Source organism: Symphalangus syndactylus, chromosome 23, assembly GCF_028878055.3.
Source record: "Symphalangus syndactylus isolate Jambi chromosome 23, NHGRI_mSymSyn1-v2.1_pri, whole genome shotgun sequence".
Lineage (NCBI taxonomy): Eukaryota > Metazoa > Chordata > Mammalia > Primates > Hylobatidae > Symphalangus > Symphalangus syndactylus.
The window spans coordinates 25,515,053-25,538,507 of NC_072445.2; the positions used below are offsets into that span (position 1 = coordinate 25,515,053).

The 23,455-nt window shown below is 43.9% G+C and overlaps 1 protein-coding gene across 7 annotated transcripts; it reads right to left on the reverse strand.

The window, feature by feature from the left end:
- Positions 1–112: 112 nt before the first annotated feature.
- MCM3 (minichromosome maintenance complex component 3) lies at positions 113–22,156 on the reverse strand. Of its 7 annotated transcripts, none has more exons than XM_055264445.2 (18): positions 21,946–22,128; positions 20,343–20,455; positions 19,651–19,859; positions 19,042–19,172; positions 16,367–16,605; positions 15,749–15,857; positions 14,544–14,697; positions 14,070–14,201; positions 13,282–13,490; positions 10,459–10,633; positions 9,951–10,077; positions 9,006–9,156; positions 5,123–5,263; positions 3,960–4,063; positions 2,696–2,781; positions 2,159–2,228; positions 1,317–1,467; positions 113–873 (listed from the first exon to the last, which is right to left on the reverse strand). In XM_055264445.2, exons 1-18 carry the CDS (start codon positions 22,021–22,023, stop codon positions 751–753), a joined length of 2,502 nt encoding a protein of 833 aa, XP_055120420.1. In that variant the 5' UTR covers positions 22,024–22,128; the 3' UTR covers positions 113–750. The 7 variants fall into 7 exon arrangements, with proteins under 7 accessions (XP_055120420.1, XP_055120421.1, XP_055120419.1 ...); XM_055264446.2 differs by having other exon boundaries at positions 16,367–16,554; positions 21,946–22,109; XM_055264444.2 differs by lacking the exon at positions 1,317–1,467 and having other exon boundaries at positions 21,946–22,156.
- Positions 22,157–23,455: the final 1,299 nt, after the last annotated feature.

The following is a 23,455-nucleotide window of genomic DNA, read 5'->3' on the forward strand; positions in this document are numbered from 1 at the left end:
CCACCTTGTGGTAGGATGCTGCAAATGCGAGAGCAGCAAACTGCACGATTGCTCTCAAGGAAAACAATTCAATGTTATGTATAAAAAACACACTATGATTATTAAGACCATGTGTACAAAATGGCTACGTTTATTCAACATCTCAGATATTCATCTGGATATTGGGTTTGTTTTGTGGTACAATACATATTCACCTTAACTGGTGCTACTGCAAAGAAAGCTTTCTTGACCTGCATGACGTGCCTCAGAGCTTCTCTCCACCAGTTAGAACCACCCAAAGCCTAGTCTAGACCAAAGTGCTCTGGAGGAAAAAAAAAAAACAAAAACAGCAAAAAGAAAACAGTTGTGCCCCCAAAAGTACTCAGAAGTCATGTTATTTACAGTTGGGTTTGTGTGGGATGGGAAGTAGGGCGGATGAGCCAGTGCTTTTGCAATGAAGATGCAATAGTCATTGTCCTCTCCCACTGTCTCCTCTTTCCTCACCCCATGGCAGCTTTCACGACCCATTCCCAAAGGGTCCACCAAGTCCTGAACTCAGCTTCATTACCAACATTCCTCGCCTTCAGTTCAATTCAACACTGTTAGGGGAGTCGAGGCAAAGACTCGGGTCAGGGAGAGGGTGGGAAACACAGAACACACTCTCGGCACAACCCAAGTTCAGAGACGAGGCCTCCTCAGATGAGGAAGATGATGCCCTCAGACACCATGACTTGATTGTCATCCTGCATCTTGCTCAGAGCAGCCTGGATCTCAACTGAAGAGAAGGGCTCTTTGCTGTCCCGGTTGATGGATTCTGTGAGGCGATTCATGCCGATTGACTGCGCATGAGCTTCCCGGAACACATCCAAGAGGGCCACCTTGAATGCCTTCAACCTGCCCCAGACAGGAGAAAGGGGGAAGAGGAGTAAACAAACCCAAATGCTCTCAGGAAAGAGCTATACTAGGAAAATCCATAGTATTAACACAGTAGAAGCGTCCTCTCAATATTCTTTCTCACACACACATCTGCCTCTGATGGCAGCGCTACCCTTGAGGAGCCCCCTTTAAAGCTAAACTATTGTACTAGCGTGTGGGAAATTGGCATTCCCATTCACTGTGAAATAGTAACCCAGTCAGTGTCAATGGGGGACAATTTAGCAGCACTTACTAAAGCCTTAAAAGCGTATATCCTTTGGCCCATGGAGCCCATTTCTAGGAACTCACAGCTATACTTGCATGAGTGCACACTGATAAATTTAATACTGTTTTACTGTCAACAGGGAACAACCCAAATGTCTATCATCAGAGAATTTCGTTAAATTTTTACCCATCCATACCATGGAAACCCTGCAGTCATTAAAAAGAATGAGATTAAACAAGCACAGTGGCTTATGCCTGTAATCCCAGCCCTTTGGGAGGCCCAGGTAGAAGGACTGCTTGAGGCCAGGAGTCCAAGACCAGCCTGGGCAACATGGTAAGACCCCGTCTCTACAAAAAGTAAAAAATAAACACTGTAAAAAAGTAAAAAATAAACACCGCACTCCGGTCTCAAAAAAAAAAAAAAGAAGTGAGATCTATACGAGCTGATTCAAGAAGCATTTTAAGATATGGTTGAATGGTTGTCCTTGAGGGATAGAGTTACAATTGACTTTAATTTTTTTTCTAAATACTTTTCAATGTTTTTCAAATTTTTTTCAGTAAATACATTGTGTTATGTGTTTGAAGTATAAAAAGAAAAAACATAAAACTTGGCTATGGAGTTTCTTTGTGTCCAGTAAACAAAATTCATAGATAAAAATGTTTCCTAAAACCCTGGTGGTAAAAATTCATCATTTCAAAAACAAATGGCCAAAATGTATCTATCCCACCAAGAAGAATCTGAGGTTACAGTATGACATAAGTTTTATCCTTATCGTAAAACTCTTCTCTCTCAGAAAGAGCGAATTATTAATTTAAACAACTGAAGATTCTGGGTAAAGGACATCCAGTTCTTCATGCTTTTCTCATAACTTTTCACTAAGTTTGAAATTAAATGAGAATATAAAATGTTAAAAGCCGCAGGCCTCTAGTTTTGAGTTCTATCGATGACCAGCAGTTTCCTACTCTCTCCAAGGGAACAAAGTCCCTTCCTCAGTGATACACAGAATTCTTGAAGGGGCAGGAGCAACATCGTACTCACCTGGATTCACTCAACTCCACTTTCTGGGATTCCTTGGTCTCCTGTGCATCTGCCGTCTTTGGAGTGTGTACTTCAGAGGGTTGATGGTTGTAGAGATGGGGAAGATGAGCAAGGTGAAGCCATTTCCACAAACACTAGAGAAATCATCTCCACTCCCAATCCCTCACTCAGCCTGCTGAACAATCCTGTTTCATAGGGTTCTTGTGGGGCCAGGCAGAACAATTAGGATAAAGGGAAATCTTCATCGGATGATGAGGGAATTTAGTCAGGCGGGAGACCCTCAACATACATATTATCTGAAATGCTTATACCAGGTAAAACAGCACAGCACAGTTCATCAAGGAGGCGTACACAATATAGCAAAGCTTTTTCCAAAGTTTCCCCTGAAGCTCTCTTGGGACTAACCTCTTGGACATAGGCCCCAAGCAGGGAGCCAAACAAACAAGAGTCCACAAGAAAATAAAGTGCACAGAGCAACTGGAAAAGTCCAAGAGTCACAGGAACAACCTCTTTCATCAGTAAGTGGCGCTCACTCACCTTGAGGCATTTCCTCCTCTGTGTCACTGAAGTCATAGGGGTCGTATGAATCCCCATCTTTGGCATCTGGCTGGCGAGTCTTCCTTCTAAAATACCCACAGCAGTTAAGAGAGAGAAAGAGTTTGGAGACAGAAAGGCAAGGGAGCCCCATCTTGTGCCTCTAACTACGGAGAAAAGGAAAACAGAACCACTAAGTCAAAGTGAAGCACTAGGCTTAGCCCTTTGCAAACTGCTGCTTGTTCTAAACGAGACCAAGTCCCCAGACTAGTACACAAACAGGCGCTGCTTCCCAATGCTCTTTTCCACATCACTCGCCCTTATAAATTCAACCATAAGCATGAAGGTTTTTCTCTTAGAATTTTGAAGTATATATTCAAAACCCTCAGTGGTTGGGATGCTGTTCCTACTATTTAGCATTTCTTCAGTAGAGGGGTCAAAAGCACAAGAGAAGGACTCGCTCTCCTTCTCTTTTACCCAGGTTATCTTTTTTTTTTTTTTTTTTTTGAGACGGACAGAGTTTCACTCTGTCACCCAGGCTGGAGTGCAGTGGTGTGATCTCCGCTCACTGCAAGCTCTGCCTCCTGGGTTCACGCCATTCTCCTACCTCAGCCTCCCAAGTAGCTGGGACTACAGGTGCCTGCCACCACGCCAGGCTAATTTTTTGTATTTTTAGTAGAGACGGGTTTTCACTGTTAGCCAGGATGGTCTTGATCTCCTGACCTCGTGATCCGCCTGCCTCAGCCTCCCAAAGTGCTGGGATTACAGGCGTGAGCCACCGCGCCCGGCCTACCCAGGTTATCTTCATCCTCAAACCCTGCAGGTCTAGGAACACCCTCCATGAACAACCTGACATCAATAAGCACCGCTGGTTCCACCTTCTACCCTCTACTCCTCTCCCCAGTCCCACTGGAACTTATTACTTTTTTTTTTTTTTTTTTTTTTTTGAGATGGGATCTCTCTCGTCGCCCAGGCTGGAATGTGGTGGCACGATCCTGGTTCACTGCAACCTCTGCCTCCCAGGCTCAAGCAATCCTCTGACCTCAGCCTACCGAGCAGCTGGGACCACAGGTGTCCGCCACCATGCCCGGCTAATTTTTCTATTTTTTGTAGAGACAGAGTTTTGCCATATTTCCCAGGCTGGTCTCAAACTCCTGGACTCAAGTGACCCACCTGCCTTGGCCTCCCAAATTGCTGGGATTACAGGCATGCGCCACCAACTTTTTGGCCACCAATTTTTTAATCTCATTTGCTTGCCCCACCTTACCTCTTCCTCTTCTGCTCCTGGTCCTCTTGGCTTTTCTCCTCTTCATCTTCTGTCTCTGCTTCATCCTCACTTCGCTTCTTACGTTTCTTCTCCTTCTCCAGAACCTAAGACCAAGGCAAGTGTGGCTGGGCTAGAGGGGTCACTGATGCAGGGGAACTTCATCAAGAACTCCCAGTCCCTTCTGCATCATAAGCAGGAATGACTTCCATGTTTCCAATGGTTTACCTAGCTCCTCTTGTCCCTAAGTCCCAGGACCAGGGGCAGAAGTAGAGACTGCTACCCATCTTTTTAAAATGCTGGGAAGTATGTTAAATGCTGTTCATATAGTAGGTACTTAATAAATGTTTCCTGAATAAAGAAACGAATGTCTCCCCATAATGGTTAAGTGAAAAACAATCCATTTCCTTATAAATCAGGTGTCTAATTGAAATTCAAGACAACCCTTAACCTAGAAAAAAGCGAGGAAGTTTATCAGACTCACAACTCAACCCTTAACATAGCAAAAAGCGAGGAAGAGTTTATCAGACTCACAACTGAACCCTTAACCTAGCAAAAAGCAAGGAAGAGTTTATCAGACTCACAACTCAACCCCAAAAGGCTAAAATTCACCAGACTGGGGCGGGAGTGGGCAACTAGGAAAAGGGAGTCTAGGCTTTGAGGCTCGATATCTAAAATGACAGAGATGCAATGCCACAAACAGAAATAGAGAAACAGGATGAGTGGCAAGTTTGAGAGTCCAACTTTAAACATGAGCTTCTGAGGTGCCAATGGGACATTTGAAGAGACTACCAAGAGGAAAGGTATAGAGGGACAAGGAAGATTACCAAGGTAGCTCTTTTGAAAATACCTTTTTTTAAGATGCAAAAGAAGTAGGGGTAGACAGAGAAGCAGCTAACTGAAAGTACTGCACATCAACTAAACCAGAATCTCTAGGAACCCTGGAATCAGCATTTTAAAGCTTTCCATCTGATTCTCCGGTGCAGTCAGGGTTGAGAATCACGGAGTGTTTCAGAGGAAAGAGTGAGGCAGACTGATCACTAGAAGACAAATACTGCTTTCTGTTGACAATCCAAATGTAGCTGTCAGCCACGGAAGGCTGGGAAGCCCATGCATCTGTAATATATTCAGGAGAGCCTTTCATGCCCAGGCATCTGAATCCTCACCTTCTTAAAGTAAGCATACTGGACCAACTCCACAGCTTCCTCTGCATCCTGCAGGTCCACAGTCTTGCTCATGCGGGCCTTCGCATGGGCTGTGGCCAGTCGAATCAGAGTTTCCAGTGTTCGGGCTGTAACTGGAGATGTCTAGGGAAGAAAAGGGAGGATCGCTTATCCCACGTCTTTTAGGCATGCCCATCAATCCTACTGCACAGAAAGGGAAATGACACTACCAGAAAAGCCCCAGGAGGCCCAAGTAGAGAATTCAGAGCTCTGTGTTCTCTATAGATACCATATAAAAATGAGAAAGATGGGCCGGGCACGGTGGCTCGCGCCTGTAATCCCAGCACTTTGGGAGGCCGGGGCGGGTGGATCACGAGGTCAGGAGATGGAGACCATCCTGGCTAACACAGTGAAACCCCGTCTCTACTAAAAATACCAAAAATTAGCCGGGCGAGATGGCGGGCGCCTGTACTCCCAGCTACTCGGGAGGCTGAGGCAGGAGAATGGCGTGAACCCCGGGGGCGCGGAGCCTGCAGTGAGCCGAGATCGCGCCACTGCACTCCAGCCTGGGCGACAGCGAAACTCTGCCTCAAAAAAAAAAAAAAAAAAAAAAAAAAAAAAAAAAAAAAAAAAGCCGGGCGCGGTGGCTCACGCTTGTAATCCCAGCACTTTGGGAGGCTGAGGCGGGCGGATCACGAGGTCAGGAGATCGAGACCACGGTGAAACCCCGTCTCTACTAAAAATACAAAAAAAAAAAAAAAAAATTAGCCGGGCGTGGTGGCGGGCGCCTGTAGTCCCAGCTACTCGGAGAGGCTGAGGCAGGAGAATGGCGTGAACCCGGGAGGTGGAGCTTGCAGTGAGCCGAGATTGCGCCACTGTACTCCAGCCTGGGAGACAGAGCGAGACTCCATCTCAAAAAAAAAAAAAAAAAAAAAATGAGAAAGATGATAGCAATGATCAAGGAAATATACACAAGAGTGTTGCAGGAAGGAGGAGCAAGTGAACAGGGAAGAAAATTAGGCATCTAACAACTGGAAAGATAAAAGGCTACAACGTAGAAAAGAGAAGGGAGAAAAATCATCAGTGATTGCAGGCCTGCAATGCAACAGGAAGTTTGCCTTTATATATATTCTATCATTTCACCCTCTTAATAACTTGGAGAAGTTTTATACATGAAGGAAATGGGACTCAAAGACCTTCAAGGAGATTTTCCAAAGTCACACTAAAAGAGGGATAGGAAAGAAGTACTCTGAGGACAAATATGTAACTTGAGTAAACTCAGTCCGGAGAAGGAGAACTCTTGACACATTCCTAACAAATGTTTCTCACAGGGGCCAGTGAATAACAAACCGGGGTGCTTTTATCTTTTAAAATGCTATTGTCTGAATGGCCTTCTTGACCTAATCAATCAGAATGAATTGGAAATGAACAAATCAGAAATCTCAGTGTTTAGGACTAGATATGTGTACAAGTTTCAGGTGATTCTGATGTGTCCAATCCTCTCATTTTATGGATAAGGAAGCTGACCTGACAGGTGAAAGGATTTGTCCACAGTCCAAAAGCTAGCTGCAGAGCTGGGATCAGACATGAAACTACTTCCAGGCCGGACGTGGTGGCTCACATCTGTAATCCTAGCACTTTGGGAGGCCAAGGCAGGCGGATCACAAGGTCAGGAGTTTGAGACTAGCCTCACCAACATGGTGAAACCCCGTCTCTATTAAAAATACAAAAAAAAATTAGCCCGGTATGGTGGCACGTGCCTGTAATCCCAGCTACTCAGGAGGCTGAGGCAGGAGAATTGCTTGAACTCGGGAGGCAGAGGTTGCAGTGAGCCAAGATCATGCCACTGCACTCTAGCCTGGGCGACAGAGCGAGACTCCATCTCAAAAAAAAAAAAAAAAAGAAACTACTTCCTTCTGTCAGACCTCCCGGGTCTCCCATTAATGACCCATCACTGACGTATCCTGGTCACTTCTTGTTTCAAGTTTCCTAAATTACCATGTATATCCACAATGACATTCAAAAATAAATACATTCACATTTAAATTCATTCATCAAATCTTGTAATAATTTAGAAAGCTACTGGAGTTTGGAAGTCATACACTCCATGACAAGTTCTAATTCTTGAACCACCTAAAAAGCTGGTGAAATCCTGGCCTGCACTAGCAGACCTCCTAGAGAATCCAAATTCTCTTGGAATTCACTTACAGACCCCACACTAAGACAACTAAAATAGTGTATGATGTTCATTCAGTTCTAGGTTCAATGAGAGGGCCTGGGACACAGCAGAAGTTCGCATGTGGAAAGGAACAGTTAAAAAGAAAGTAAGCTGTTTAATGAGGAAGACAGGTGATACACAATCTCCAGAAAACAAGACTAACACCCACAGGTAAAAGTTGTGGGGAAATAGGTTTAAGCTTAACAAATATTCTAAAATTTCAAAACAGTAATGTTCTGAGCATGCTGTCACTGGGAGTATTAAAAAGTCCCGGCCAGGCGCTGTGGCTCATGCCTATAATCCTAGCACTTTGGGAGGCCGAGGTGGGCGGATCACGAGGTCAGGAGATTGAGACCAGCCTGGCCAACACAGTGAAACCCCGTCTCTACTAAAAATACAAAATTAGCCGGGCAGGGTGGCACGCACCTGTAGTCCCACCTACCCGGGAGGCTGAGGCAGGAGAATAGCTGGAACCCGGGAGGCGGAGGTTGCAGTGAGCCGCGACCATGCCACTGCACTCCAGCCTGGGCAACAGAGCAAGACTCCATCTCAAAAAAAAAAAAAAGTCCCAGCAGGGATTTGAGAAGACAGAGTGGGTGAGGCTGGAGTAGATGATCTGGGATCATGTCTAATCCAAGAATCTATGTCTATGTAACACAATAAGAGTTCTGGACTTGGGTCTTTCTGCTGTAAAATCCTATGTGAACTACACTGCCCCTAAAAGATTTAGACAACTTTGGGCCAGGCGTGGTGGCTCACGTCTGTAATTCCAGCACTTTGGGAGGCCAAGCCGGGCGGATCACCTGAGGTAGGAAGTTCCAGAGCAGCCTGACCAACATGGAGAAACCTGGTCTCTATTAAAAACACAAAATTAGCCGGGCGTAGTGGCACATGCCTGTAATCCCAGCTACTCAGGAGGCTGAGGCAGGAGAATCGCTTGAACCGGGGAGGCGGAGATTGCAGTGAGCTGAGATCGCGCCACTGCACTCCAGCCTAGCCAACAAGAGTGAAACTCCGTCTCGCCAAAACAAAACAAAACAAAAAAAAGATTTAGACAAATTCATGGACACCCATATTAGGTTACCAGAAATTGCTTTGAATAACCATCATGGTTGCCTGTTAGTCATTTTTTCAAAGTCCAGTCCAAATATCATACTCTCTGGGAATCCTTCCTTGATATTCATACCCCTTCAGGGAAGTCAAAAAGAAAATTAACAGTTTCTTCGTCTATACTCAGCCTTTCACATTCATTCCTTTGTAAGTACCACACTGGGGTAAATATTTATAAATATGTACGGATGTCTTTCTATCTACCTTTGTGCTTCCCCTTCCTGGATCTGAGCTCTTTGAAAAGAGTGTTTATTAATTTTACACTGCTTGTAAGAGGAGAGACTAGGTCACTTCCCAGAAGTCACTCCTATGTTTGCTGAATGAATCACAGCTTCTGGAGGCCAATGTCATTTTAACTAATGAGAGACATGTTATCTCTGGGGTCCTTATTTCATTTTCCTTTATAAAAGGAAATGATTAAAATTGTATAACAGGAAGCCCTTCAGACCAGGAAAAAAGTCACTAAGTTAAAATGCTTTCAAAGCTCCCAGATAGCAGGGACTCCTGCCCAGCCATATACCTAAGGGACCCCAGGCCCAGGCTCCCCCAGGCACTCACCCTGGCGGTGTCCGAGCTCATGCTATCCTGGCTGCGCAGGCGTGAATACTCTTCTGCAATGTAAGTGGCCGACTCCTGTGTCAGGACAGGCTTGATGATTTTGGCCACATGGATGTACTTCTTCATGAATGCTGCACTCACCATCTTCTCCCTGGAGCCACACACAGTGAATTCCATCTCCCTGCCACACCTTACCACCTGCCCGGATTAGTGGCTTTGCCTCTCAGAAAAGCCAGGGTCAAAACAGACAAAGCCTAGAACCCATTATCATAACTCCCATTTATATGGAACATATACAAGACTCTTTCACATATTTTTATTTAATTATTGCAGATATTATTTGTAAGTTAGGTAGTTTAGGTAGAAAGTTTAGGTATTATTTGCTCTACTTTGTAGGTGGGAAAACTACAGCTCAGAGAAGCTAAATAGACTCCAAATTCTGACTCCAAATTCTACATTCTTAAACCAACAGCTTTGAAGATTATGCTATGCTTCTTACTGCATCATGGCCAAAAATAGAGGTGTAAGATCCCACATTTCATGCTTTGAGCACCTGATCACACGTCTCCTTCACCCAAGTCTACCTACAAAGTCTCAAATGTTTGCTATCTGCTGACCCTTCATCACAAATGGCTACATGACACTTGCCATCTTTCATGTACGAGGCACACCCACCATCAGTTAGGCATATCATCAAAACTCTATTTTAAGAAAAGACCTGAACCTGGGCTGAATCACCCAAACATTTACAAGGCAACTGGCCAGGATAAAGGATATATTGTGGACCCAGAAAAGAAGAAAATTACAAAATTAGTCCACATGGTTATGACTCCAGGCATGGCTTTGATCTGGGCACATAATGCCTTAGCTAAGCTTAGATATACACATGTTCTAATATAACACAAATTTCAGGTTCCCTTGAGGAAGAGTTATGAGAATGCTCACTTTTTCTTCTTGGTCCCATGTAGAAGGTTGTCATGCTTCTCATAAATCTGGGTGTCCTGCTGGTCTTCCTGGCTAAAGTTGGGATCATCTGTGGCCAGGATATCCACAGCACTACCCAAGGGCATAGCTGGTATACCCAAGTTAGGAGAAAGGACAGTAATAAAGAGTTTAACCCAGGGGAAATTGCTTCTTCTATAGCACAAGAAGGGGAGACACCAAGATTCATAAAGGGCCCAAAAAGAATCAGACACATGGAACCCACAAATAAAGATGGTGGAACTGCCTGGCCCACAGAAGATGCTCAGTTATCCCCAGACCCAGAAATGGACAAAAGACACACCTTAGGATAACCTCCAGTAAGCAAGAAGGGCAGGTGGCTAAACAGTTGAGGGCTCTTCAACATCAACCCAGACACGGAAACACCTACCACCACCTGGGTTGGGCCTGAGAAACTACCATCTGTTTAGCCCCTTTCCATTAGTTACTCTTATCATTCTTATGGCCTCACCATCACCATCCTGCTCCCCAGGTGCTCTGTAACGGTGCATCCGAAGGACATGGTCTGAGATCTCCCGATCCTGCTCAGGATCCATCTGATCCAGCATGATGAAGAGCAAGTCAAATCGAGACAGCAGTGAGTCCTGTAGTCCAATGTTCTCCATTGGAGTCTTATACTGGTCATACTGGGGAATGCGAAGACAACAGAAGTGGACATGACATCAATAGGAAGAAAGAACAACAAGGCTGCTGCAGTTCTGGGAGTGGGAATGGAAGGCTTGACCTCAAAGAGCAAAACAGACAAAAAGCAGTGAAAAAGTGAAGTATTTTAAAGCCATTAAACAATGTAAATCATCTCTTCTACCTGCAACCATTCTTTAACTGAGCTTCCTAGGAAGCCCCACTTCCTACTACAGGAACCTCTAACAGGCTGAATGTAGGTCTCAAAACGAGGCCCCTGCTTCCCAAACCTTATTCTGCTCTTCTCATTCCCAAGGCAGGACCTGACTCTGAAAGATGATCCCTTTCCCCTACCTGTCATAAAGACAGGGCAAGTTGGTTAGGCTACAAGCACTTAGAACTTTTTGGAGTCCCTTACTCAGAAGATACGAGTAAAACCTCAACTAAAATGGTCAATGATCTATAAATCATAACATCTTAGAAACTGGCCAGGCACATCCACTCACACCTGTAATCCCAGCACTTTGGGAGTCTGAGGCAGGTGGATTGCTTGAGCCCAGGAGTTCGAGACCAGCCTGGACAACATGCAAAACCCTGTCCCTCTAAAAATTAAAAAAAGAAAAAAAAAATCTGTCAGGCATGGTGGTGCGCATCTGTAGTCCAAGCTACTCAAGAGGCTGAGGCGGGAGGATCACCTGAGCCCAGGGAGGTCGAGGCTGCAGTGAGCCAGGATCACTCCACTGCACTCCAGCTTGGGTGGCAGGGTAAGACTATGTCTCAGAAAAAAAAAAAGAATCAAGGGAGTTTTTCCTTGGGATTCAAAAACCCCAATACTCTCCTTTCAATTCTGGGCCTACTGGACTGATACCTACCCATCCACATACACTTCACAGTCAGAGAACGTAACAACCTTTAGGTAATAATGATTTTGACCATGTTCACGTTTCAGGTCCTGCCATTTTTCTTATATTTCCCGATCACTCTTGAGAATGACATAAACATACATTATCATTTATTTTATTTCATTTTACTTTTAAAGATGAGGTCTCACTATATTGCCCAGGTTGGTCTCAAACTCCTGGGCTCAAGTGATCCTCCCACCTCAGCCTCCCAAAGTGCTAGGATTACAGGCGTGAGACACTGCACCCAGCCCTACCATTAATTTTAAAACCTATGGTTTTCAACCTTGGCTACACATTAAAACCAAACCGGCCGGATGCAGTGGCTCACGCTTGTAATCCCAGCACTTTGGGAGGCCGAGGCGGGCGATCACGAAGTCAGGAGATCGAGACCATCCTGGCTAACACGGTGAAACCCCGTCTCTACTAAAAATACAAAAAAATTAGCCGGGCGTGGTGGCGGGCGCCTGTAGTCCCAGCTACTCGGAGAGGCTGAGGCAGGAGAATGGCGTGAACCCGGGAGGCGGAGCTTGTAGTGAGCTGAGATGGCGCCACTGCACTCCAGCCTGGGCGACAGAGCGAGACTCCGTCTCAAAAAATAAAAAAACCAAACCTGTGGAGCCTCTCTAAACCATAGCTACCAAGAGCTCCAACTCAAGAGATTTCACTTCAGAAACTGAGCTGGGGACCATGCAACTGTATGTATTAAAAAACACCATCGCCAACAAGGTGTTCCCATACACTGTGGGATTGATTATAAACTGCCAGGACACAGCATGAGCTCTGGGCTCAAATCCTGGCTCTGCGATTTTCAAGTCTGTGGTCTTGAGCAAGTTACATAATCTTTTGTACCTCCATTTTCTCATCTGTAAAATAAAGATAACTACACATTGTGAGGTAGTTACTGATAGGATAAAAGGAGTTGGTAAATACAAAGCATTTATGAGCATTCATTAATAGAAGTATTAATATGGTACAATCTTTAAAGAGGGTAATTTTGCAATCTCTACCAAAAGAAAAATGCACATAACTCTTAATCCAGTAATTCCCTTGCTAGGTATTTATACCACAGATATATTCCCAAATCTATCCACACACTTAAAGGGATGGCCACTACAGCTTCATTCAAAATAGGGAGGAAAAAAAGGAAACCACTAAATACCCATCAGATGGAGACTAGTTAAATACATCCCTATGATGGAATACTAGAAATCTATTTTTTTTAAAAGGAAAAACTCACCAAACCCCAGACACAGACAAATATAAAAGATTATACCTAGCACATCACAGTCATGATAAAAACAAAGAGATAATTCTTAACAAGGAAATAGTGTATTTGCTGGTACATGCTTAAATTTTTGTTTCCTGAAACACTTCAAAGCTGTTATTTCTTGGCAAAGTGACAGGAGAGAGAAGCAAGTCTTTTCGTTTTCATACTATATCCCTGTTCTGTTTAGAAATTCTCCCGCCACATGCATGTAGTCTTTTTATTTAATGGACTGTTAAATATGTTAAATGGACTGTTTAACTGTACTGTTAAAAAGTTACTTTTAAATAAGGAACTTTCCAGGCGATTCTGCTGTGCAGGAATGGGTGAGAAACACTGCTCTAAACAAAGGACAACAAGAAAATGGCCTTACTTTTAGTCTTTGGCCTATTATTCCCCTGGGTCACCTAGAATACACTTCTCAGCCCAGTTAGTCAGCAAAACCAAATGAAGGTGAGGACAATGGTTGGGGCCTGATTCCACTTACTCTGCCGTAGACGGGGTTGGCAGCTGCCAAAACACTGCAGCGGGCATTCAGCCGAGCATGGATGCCAGCCTTGGCAATGGTCACTCGACCCTGCTCCATCACTTCATGGATGGCTGTGCGATCCATGTCAGACATTTTGTCAAATTCATCAATGCAAACCACGCCTCGGTCAGCCAGGACCATGGCCCCTGCTTCCAGACGGCGCTCTCCTGGGAAGTGAGGAGGTAAAAATACGTGCTACAGTCTAGGTTATAGGGGCCAGAAGGGAAGGATTTCAATCTCCTTCCTAGGAATCTCTCACTTTGCACGTGAGAATGTGGCAATGGTGTGTTGGCTCCGAGAAACTTAGAGGAAACCCTGGTGGGTCACCTTTTCAGCTCCAATCTAAATATTATCTCTTTGTCCCACTTTGACCCCTAAGTAAGTAGCTTCTCACAAATTTCCTTTATAGATTCTCTCTTCGGCCTCATCCTCAAGTAATATCCCAACCTCTGCCTTCTCTTCACTGGTCTCCAAATCCCTTCCTCTAGTTCATAAAACAGTATAATCTTCACTTTTATTTCCTTTCTAATGTGCTAAGACTTAATCTTTTAAATCAAAAACATTCCTGTAAATAGATGAACACCAAAGACTTAAATAATTCACCCACCATTGCTAAATACTCAGTCCTCTATAATCTGGCCCCAACTAACCTATCAACTGTATCTTCAGAACACAAGCCAGGGCACACAAAGGATCTATGCTCAGTCTCTCTGCTGGGCCTTTGCCAAGGACCCTTATACCCTTACCTGTTTCCTGGTCTGTGGTGACAGCAGCCGTCAGACCCACTCCAGAGGAGCCCCGGCCAGTGGTGGGGATAGCTCGGGGTGCAGTGCAAAGCACGTATCGCAGAAGCTGAGACTTGGCAACGGATGGGTCTCCTGTAGGGTGGGGGCAGTGATGACTCTCTAGCAAACTCCCCAGCACCCCCAGCAAGTTCTGCCTTTCTAGCACAGCTCTTGACACAACAGAGTCATACGGTAAGTGGATTTTAATATTTTTCCTTCACTTTTCCCTTCACCACTCATGGAAGAATATTTTATATACTATAAATCAGGAATTCCAGACATGATTTAAAAAAAAAAAAAAAGATTCATTTTAGCCTTTTGTCCTTTGATAGGACTGAAATACTGCTAAGTACAGAATACACAATCTTATATATTATAGGTCTCCACGACCACTCCATAAGAACAACAGTCTAAAGCAAATCCCCAACATCATACCTATTAGAAGAATATTGACGTCCCCACGGATGTGGCTGCCATTTTCTAGGTCTCGTTCCACCCCTCCCAAGAGCAAGCAGAGGATTGCTTTCTTGACATAGTCATGCCCATGGATACTAGGGGCCAATGACCTGGCCAGCTGGTCAAAGATATCCTACAGGAGAAATAACCAATGGCAAGCCTAGTGAGATTCAATGGGACTTTGTGGAGCTCCACTTTATATACTTTGGCCTATAAAAAACACTTGAAGAGGGCCAGGTGCAGTGGCTCACGCCTGTAATCCTAGCACTTTGGGAGGCCGAGGCAGGCAGATCACAAGGTCAGGAGTTCGAGACCAGCCTGGCCAACATGGTGAAACTCCATCTCTACTAAAAATACAAAAAATTAGCCAGGCGTGGTGGTATGCGCCTGTAATCCCAGCTACTTGGGAGGCTGAGGCAGGAGCATCGCTTAAACCCAAGAGCTGGAGGTTGCAGTGGGCAGAGATCGCACCATTGCGCTCCAGCCTGGGTGACACAGCAAGATTCCGTCTCGAAAAAAAGAAAAGAAAATACTTGAAGAAACATACAAACAGGTATATATTGTTCCTAACTGCAAAAACTTCTAAGACAAATCACATTATCAGGCCATTATCAGAGTAGGCACAGAGGCAGCCTGGCTTCCAAAACTTGTTTAGAGGTTTAATCTTTAAGGGAAAAAAGTATTCCCAGGTTCAAAACATTGTAGGTTTAGTAAGAACACGTACTGTGCTTGAACAGTAACCTTTGTCATCACACATTCATATACGTAGTTCAATTCTAAATGTGGATATACATCCTATCTTGATAAGAAAAACAAGTTGGAGAACTAAAACAAAGAAAAAATGTTTAAGTAGTAATGCATCACTAATGTCTTCAGTAATAAATAGACTTATTGGTACACCGATAAGTTAACACCTATCCTAATATTCGTACTAGGCTCATTTAGCAGCCCAGCAGGTAGCAGGTATTAAAATTCTGTTTAACAACAACAGAATTATTAAAGAACAAACAGCAAAAACACCCTTCACTTATTGATTGAGACAAAAACAGAAAAAGCTAACACCAAACACTTCAGAGAAAAAAACCTCAACCCTTCCTTCTGATCTAGTACAAAAATAGCCATGCACCAAAACACAACTCTTAGAAATCCATTCCCACCCTCAAATTTCTAAAGGATGCCCAGACCTTGGATCGGGTTTTACTGAACTTCTTGATCTTGGCTATATCCTCAGCAGAGAAAGAGGGCTGAGCATCCTTGCTCATCTGCTTAACATTACAGGCAATCAGGACAGTCCTGGGACAAAGGGAATAAAGAGGAAACCCGTTATATTCAATTCCTAACATCAGTAGTTAGTACCCCTAGCAGGAGTAAGCCTTTTTAGGCTACCAAACTAGACCAGCCAATCAGAGTTGGCGGGGAGGGGGCAGGTAGCTGTTGTGAATCAAACAACTGGTTCTGTCTGTGATCCAAATATGCTGATCATGCCCCACCTCTGGAATTGACCCACAGAACTTCAGACAGAACTGTGTATGGGGATGAAGCGTAATTAAATGAGAAACTCCCAGGAAAGCCATGAGGCTGTAATCATTGTCACCGATAACTCTCATTTTTGGCATATGATGGTAAGTATCACCAGCTTTATCTGATAGAAAAGAGGTATTGAAGGTATCCTGTCTCCCAGGCAGGTAGAGTGCTCCACCTATCGGATATAACTCTCTGGAATACGGCAAACTGGAGAAAGGATATTACCAGAAATGGAAGCTGTCAACAGCATTCCATACACTTTAAGGCAGACCCTTTACCTGAAGGTCCCAGAGGTGTAGCCTCCCTTCTTTCCAGGAAGGCAACGGTAGGTTCCCACCACCTGAACCCGGTCACCAGGCTTCGCTTTATCCACCAAGTCATCATCCAGAATGACGTCCACAGAGCGGGGGAGCTGGCCGGCCGGGGCCTTCTCCGGCATCTCCTGGATGGTGATGGTCTGGTGATCCTTGTAGACAGAAAGGCCATATTCCGTCTCAAGGGGATTGTTCTCCTCATCCTAGAAAAAGGCACACAGAGGGACAGCGTGATCTCCGTCCTGTCTTAAAAATGCCACACTCACCTGTCATGGCAAATAAGATGACTTCATAAAATTTTATTATTCAGGAAGAAAAAAAGCCAAGTACCTTCTCTAGCTTTTTGTGTTCCCGTCTGTTTTAGTAACAACCATCGAATGCAAGGGGCAAACCACAGTCTGAATGGACTATGGTTATATTAACATCCAAATTAAGATTCTTACTTCCCCTCTAAAGCTGAATATATGCTTACATCTGAAGCAGTTTTTCCACTCCCAGGTAATACCCAACAGAAACATTCACTCAAAACCATGCATTGTAATGCTCATAGCAGCATTATGCCTAATAGTCAAAAATTTTAAAGTATAAAAATGCCATCAATAGTGTAATGGTTAAATAAACACGGTATATTCACAGAAATGAATACTATACAGCAATGAAAATGTATGAAACACACCTATACATAACATGGATAAATCTCCTCAACACAGTGTTGAGCATATGACGCCCAAAAGGATTTAAATAAAATAGAAAAACAGCCGAAAGTAATCCATACTGTTAGACATCAGGACAGTGGTTATCCCTCAAGAGGGACTTCTGAGTGCTAATAGTTCCTCATTTGGAGCTGGTTACACAGGTATACTCAGCTTGTAAAAATTCATCAAGCTATATACTTATGTGAGCTTTCCGCTACGTATATTAAAGTTTTACTTCCTTCGCATTTGAATTTTCTAAAAACACAGTTGTCACTTACTGAGTGTTTGCTATGTGCCAGGCACTGTGCTATTACTTCACAAAATTATCTCATGTAATTATCACAACTTTGTAAAGAAGGTATTTTTACACATCATGGACAAGGAAACGAGGAGACTAGGAGACATTAAGTAAGTTCCCCCAGGTCACACAGTTAAGTAGCAGAGTCTTGACTTGATACAGGTGTTAACTCCAAAGCCCACACTCTTAAGCATCATCATAGACAACCTCCAGAAGATCTGGTCCAATGTATTTCACTTCTCAAGTTAAGAAGCTTGGCCACAGTAATCAACAGAAGAGTACTTCCCAAGTACTTCCTGAAGAGGAAATTCTAAAAAAGTGGAGAACTTAAGGTCCAAAGAAGACAACAGAATGACTTAGAAAATACAACTGGCATGAACTAAAGAGACACAGGTCCTAGTCCTTAAGGCTGTCACCAACTGGGTCCATAAGCAAATTGTTTAACTTCTCTGATCTCAGCACTTCATCTGGAGGTAGACTAAATGATGCTAAAGTATGTTTAAGTTATAATTCTAAGATACTCATTCTTGTTTTTGTTTGTATGTTTCATTTCTCCACCACTGTGAAGACTGATGACGAGGACTGGGTCTTATTTATATCCTTGTCCTCCATAGCGCCTAATAGTGCTTTGAATACAGTAGTCCTCAATTAAAATTTGATGAGGGGAGGAGAGGAATTCTTTGATAGAATGAGTTCAGACATCAAGTAATCAATATTAATGATCTTTTGTCTCCAGAGGAAAGCCCTGCATTATCCTCAATCCAGATCAATCTGAACACCAGGAAGAAAGCATTTTCCTATGCCAACCTGCTCCCAAACCCACAGGGAAATATTTGTAAAGACTGCATAACAGTCTAGCATTATTTTTCTACTTTTTAAAAAGCAGATTACAAAATTGCATTATAACATTGTTAAAACATCTATGTAGATGACTTCTTTTGATTATTCCATAATTTTCTAAAATGAACAAGTGTTTTCTTAAAAAAATAATCAGAGTTGTGGCTGGGCATGGTGGTTCATGTCTGTAATCTCAATACTTTGGAAGATGGAAGCAGGAGGATCACTTGAGGCCAGGACTTCAAGTCCAGCCTGGGCAACATAGCAAGACCCTGTCTCTAGAAAAAAGTGAAAAAAAATTAGCGGACCTGGTGGTGCATGCCTATAATCCCAGGTACTCAGGAGGCTAAGGTGAGAAGATTCCTTGAGTCCAGGAGTTTCAGGCTGCAGTGTTCTAAAAATGGCACCACTGCACTCCAGCCTGAGAGACAGATCCTGTCTCTAAAAAAAAAAAATAAGAATTGTGAAGCCAGGTGGCGTAGCACATGCCTGCAATCCCAACTACTTGGGAGGATCACTTAAGCCCAGGAGTTTGCAAATTTAGTGCACCATGATTGCACCTGTGAATAGCCACCGCACTCCAACCTAGGAAACACAAGAGAACCTCATCTTTAAAAATAAATAAATAAATAAGAATTGTGGGATTTTCATATTAAAACTCTCGCCTGCAATCAATCTTTCCTTTGGATTAATCCTTATTTTTCACCCTTTACAGAAAAAAGACTTCAGATATTACACAATTCCTTGCCTTAAAACAGGTATCTTTGATTCCAACCTCCAAGACAGCTCAACTGATTTATCCCCCTTACCTTGGTAGGATAGACAGAGCTGGAGGGAAAGGCCACCAGGGTGGTGAGATCAGAATAACGTCGCTCTATGGTCTTCTTAGTAGCAGGACAGTAGTGGACACTGCGGACGACTTTGGGACGAACTAGAGAACCTAGGAATGGAAAATGTGCATATATAAACTCACCCAACTAGACAATGATACAGGTGGAACCCAAACCTATGTAAGCCCATGATGACTCCAAATACTGTGTTTTTTTGACTAGGTTATGATATTTCAGTATTACCTTTTATTCACTTTTTTATTTATATATAGACCACCACCATATCCATGTAAAATTTTAAGTACCACCGATCCCAACTAATAAACGGGTGGAGTTAGGGGTTGGAATGAGAGATTGCCAGGAACCAAGACTCCTCCAGCTCTCAGCAGAATTCATCATTCTACTAACACATGTGATTACTCAAGGTCCCCCAACATTGTACACCCTGAGCCCCTCCAAGTTTTACCATATAATTCCAATGCTCCACCTCTTTGAAGCCACAGGCTACCCAGATCTACTTTGCCTCTCCTGCTTTCCCCATCTCCCTGTCTATTCATTTCCTTAGTGGGCCCCCTTTAACCCACTTACATTTAGTGACAATGCCCTCCACACAGACCACACAGCTGAGGAAGCAGGAGGTAAGAGTCCGCGGAGAGACGTGCTTGGAGCCAAAGCTGCCTTCCAGTCCTACGTAGAACTCCTCATACTGCTTGGCATAGGTAGCATCAATGGAGGCCACAAAATCCTTTAAGGCCCGCTGGAAGGCAACCAGCTCCTCAAAGGCATTGTTCAGAAGCCTGTACATAAGCAAGAGAAAGAAAAATTAGACAGGGCAGAACTCAAAAAAATGGATCCTCAAAACAGCAGACATTCTTAGATCATTAAAAACAATGAGAAAATCCAGCTTCTGCTTTCTCCTATAAGTCTCAGTAAAATACCATCCTATAAGACTCAGTAAAATACCAGAACTAAGGACCAACTTTAATTCAACTTATCAAAGATTAAAAAATCATATTCAGCTAAACACTGGAAGGAGGGGCATTTGGGAGGAAAATGCCAACTACCTACATTTTGAAAAAAAAAAAAAAAAAAAAAAAAAGGTGCAGGTGAGCTATGAGGGCTTCTAGATCAATCCTGTTTCATACAAGTCCTCTCCTGAGAGGCTGTTCCAATCCGGCCAAGAGGGAAGGGAGCCATTCTCACTGACAGCCAGTTCCAATCCGGCCAAGAGGGAAGGGAGCCATTCTCACTGACAGCCAGTATATCCCCTGGCCACTCACCGGTTAGCCCTCTTCTCGTTTTTCCTACGCAGGTCATTCACATTGACAATCAGCCGGTATTGGTTGTCACTGATCAGCTCCCGAACTTTGCTCTGATAAATTCCCTGGTCTTCCTGCAAAACAGCCACCAAATATCAACACAGCCACAAATTCAAAAACGATGTTTCTAAACAGAAGTAGTTCTCACAGCCAGATAGCTAAGTCAATCTCTGCAGCAGAGCTAAATCCCCAGTATGTATGTGCTCACCAATTTCTCTCTTTCATTCACTATCTTTAGATTCGAAATAACACCCTAAGAGGGGACTGTAAGAATTATAATGACTTCCTCAAGGTCCATGCTGTTATTCCCATCATCATGGACAACTTTTCTGCATGCTGTAATTTCTGTCTTTAGTGGAGAATTAAAATGAGCTCATGAGAAGTCTAAATGGACAGTAAGTGCAAACTTTGTTAAAATGTTAAGTTAAATCTAGCAATGTGAATGTTAAAGGTAACAACGTGAATAGATGGATATGTTGTTTCACTGTAGTAATCATTTCACCATGTATATCAAAACGTGTACTTCAAATAGATACAATAAAAATGTAAATTAAACAGACTCTTAATAGTCATATTAAAATGGCTTTTAAGAATTATGTAAAAAGTAATATTTTTCCCAATCATCTCTGTAATACGGAAAGGGTTCTCATAGCTCGACCTAAAGGAATAGAGAATCTCAGCTATTTGGTCACATCATCAACCCTTCAAGATGGTTTTTCAACATTCTATGGCTTTAAGTCTTGGGTTGCACACAAAATCCCCTTGGCCTGCACACAAAACACTTTAATCTGCATCTTAGTTGGTATTGAAAAAGAATGCAGGCCGGGCACGGTGGTTCACGCCTGTAATCCCAGCACTTTGGGAGACCGAGGCGGGCGGATCACAAGGTCAGGAGATCGAGACCATCCTGTGAATAGTGAAACTCCGTCTCTACTAAAAATACAAAAAAATTACCCGGGCATGGTGGCAGGCGCCTGTAGTCCCAGCTACTCGGGAGGCTGAGGTGGGAGAATGGCGTGAACCCAGGAGGCGGAGCTTGCAGTGAGCCGAGATTGCGCCACTGCACTCTAGTCTGGGCTACAGAGCGAGACTCCATCTCAAAAAAAAAAAAAAAAAAAAAAAACATGCAGCCGAATTAGGGAGTCTTTTCCCCCGGGTAGAAAGTCAGTCCCTAAAATCTGAGCACTCTGCAATGCGGCTGGTCACTATAGCCCTAGAGCAGCCCCTCCCCCACAGTCTCCCCAAATCAAGAGAGAGCAGTGAAATGCAAAAGGCCGAAGTGGGCTTTGCCAATCTGCTTGCACTTAATGGGAACCTGTCGCCTTTCGCGCGCCTGGACCATCGCTTGTACTTAGGAGAAAGTTGGCTTCCTAAGAGTTCACTTATCGAACACAAACTAGCGAGTCTGGCGTTGAGAAGTTACAAGATTGGGGCGGGAGGCTCGGGCCCGGCAGGCTCCGCTGCGGCACACGGTCTGGAGGTCTGCAGGGCCTCTGGCTTCCCGGCCGGGCCGCGTCCGCAGGGGCTCCAAGCGCTAGAGCCCGCGCGCCGGCGCCTCCCTCACCTCGTCGTCCAGGAAGTCCAGGTAATCTCTCTGAGCCTCCCGCAGCTCCACATCGTCCAGCACCACGGTACCCGCCATGCCCGCTGCCAAAGAACTACCTCCACCGAAGTAGCGCGGAGGTTCCCAGGGTGACTCCACCCCGGCGCGAAAAGTTCCGAACTTTTCCCGCCACTAAAGGTTACCTCGAGGAAGAGGCGGGGACCTTGGGAGCATATAAACATTATGATTGGCTGAGTTCTCTGAGGCCAGAATAGCGACTGTCCAATCAAAAGCTTCTTCTTCTTCGGGTTTTCCGCTGGGCGCCCCGCGGTGGCGGGAAACGTACCATCCGGGATTCTCTGTTCCTCCCCTCCCCCCGCCTCCCTCACTGACGAGCAAACTGACCAATAGGGCTGAGAGGAGGCTCACAGAGGCTGGTCATTGGGCAGCTGGAGGGGACAGGCTGGCGAGAGGGAAAGCGCTGCGTTCTGGGAGTTGTAGTGTTCTCCCTCCTTTCCGGATGTTTTGCAGAGTTTTTCAAGCTGCAGAACTTTTGACCCCATGCAACGACCAAATTCAGGCCGGCGGTAGGACTTTCCTTGAAAGTAGACTAAACGTCAGAGGATGGTGCTTTATAACGCAGGGAGATGAAAACATAAAAGCAAATCATTTTTAAGATACATCCAAATCAGAACTGCCCTCAAGTGGCATCCTAGTGTAAAAGTGGATTTTGAGAATCTATAGGATAGAATATAGAACTATAGTATCTTAGGGAAAGATTAGTGAAAAACTCATTTGCTATCTGATATCGTTGCCTGACGAACTCCATAAAGACATCGCCGCAGAGAAGGATGAAGTGGAAAAAAAAAATCTGTGATTACCCTGCCCTCTAGAGACTTCATCGTGTGTTACACAAATTCTGGAAACCGTTACTACTCCATCTTACTTAGTAACGGCTAAATTAAAGGCGGTAAATTAAAGGTTGTCTGGTCTTATAAAAAGATCACAGGATCCTTTTAAGTAACTTAGCTTACTGAACGATCAGCACAAGAGGGGGAAAAGTGTTTCATGCCACTTTGATTAAATATCAATCAGTAACTAAAAGCAAATCTGAAACTATAATGATTAAAAAATCATTGCACGTCCAAATTTGTATGTTTGTTTTCAGTCCGTCGTGGCTGGCTTTTTGTTATATTTTTAGTTTTATTTTGAGATATAATGTATATACAGTAAAATGCACAAATCTTAAGTGTACAGCTCAGTAAATTTTTACCTGTGCTTACACCCATGTAACCACTCTGCACAATAAAGAGCAGGTCCATTGCCCCAGCATGTGTTTTTAATTTTACTGAGCAAGAAGCTGAAATACTAGATCGCCCAACATCAGACATTTGATAACTCTTTATCTGAAATTTCAGCCAACCATTAGCTTATGTTTTAAAGTCTTCAGGACTCACTATGTACTGATAAATATTCTAAGAATAATCTGCCTAAACAAAATATATATGCCATCTATTTGTGTGGGTATATG

Coding starts and splice junctions, on each gene's coding strand:
- MCM3 (XM_055264445.2), bottom strand. CDS start 22,023: ATGGCGGGTACCGTGGTGCTGGACGATGTGGAGCTGCGGGAGGCTCAG. Junction 15,858..16,366: donor TACACCTCTGGGACCTTCAG/GTAAAGGGTCTG, acceptor CCTTTGTCCCAG/GACTGTCCTGATTGCCTGTA. Junction 4,064..5,122: donor AGTATGCTTACTTTAAGAAG/GTGAGGATTCAG, acceptor CCTTGGTCTTAG/GTTCTGGAGAAGGAGAAGAA.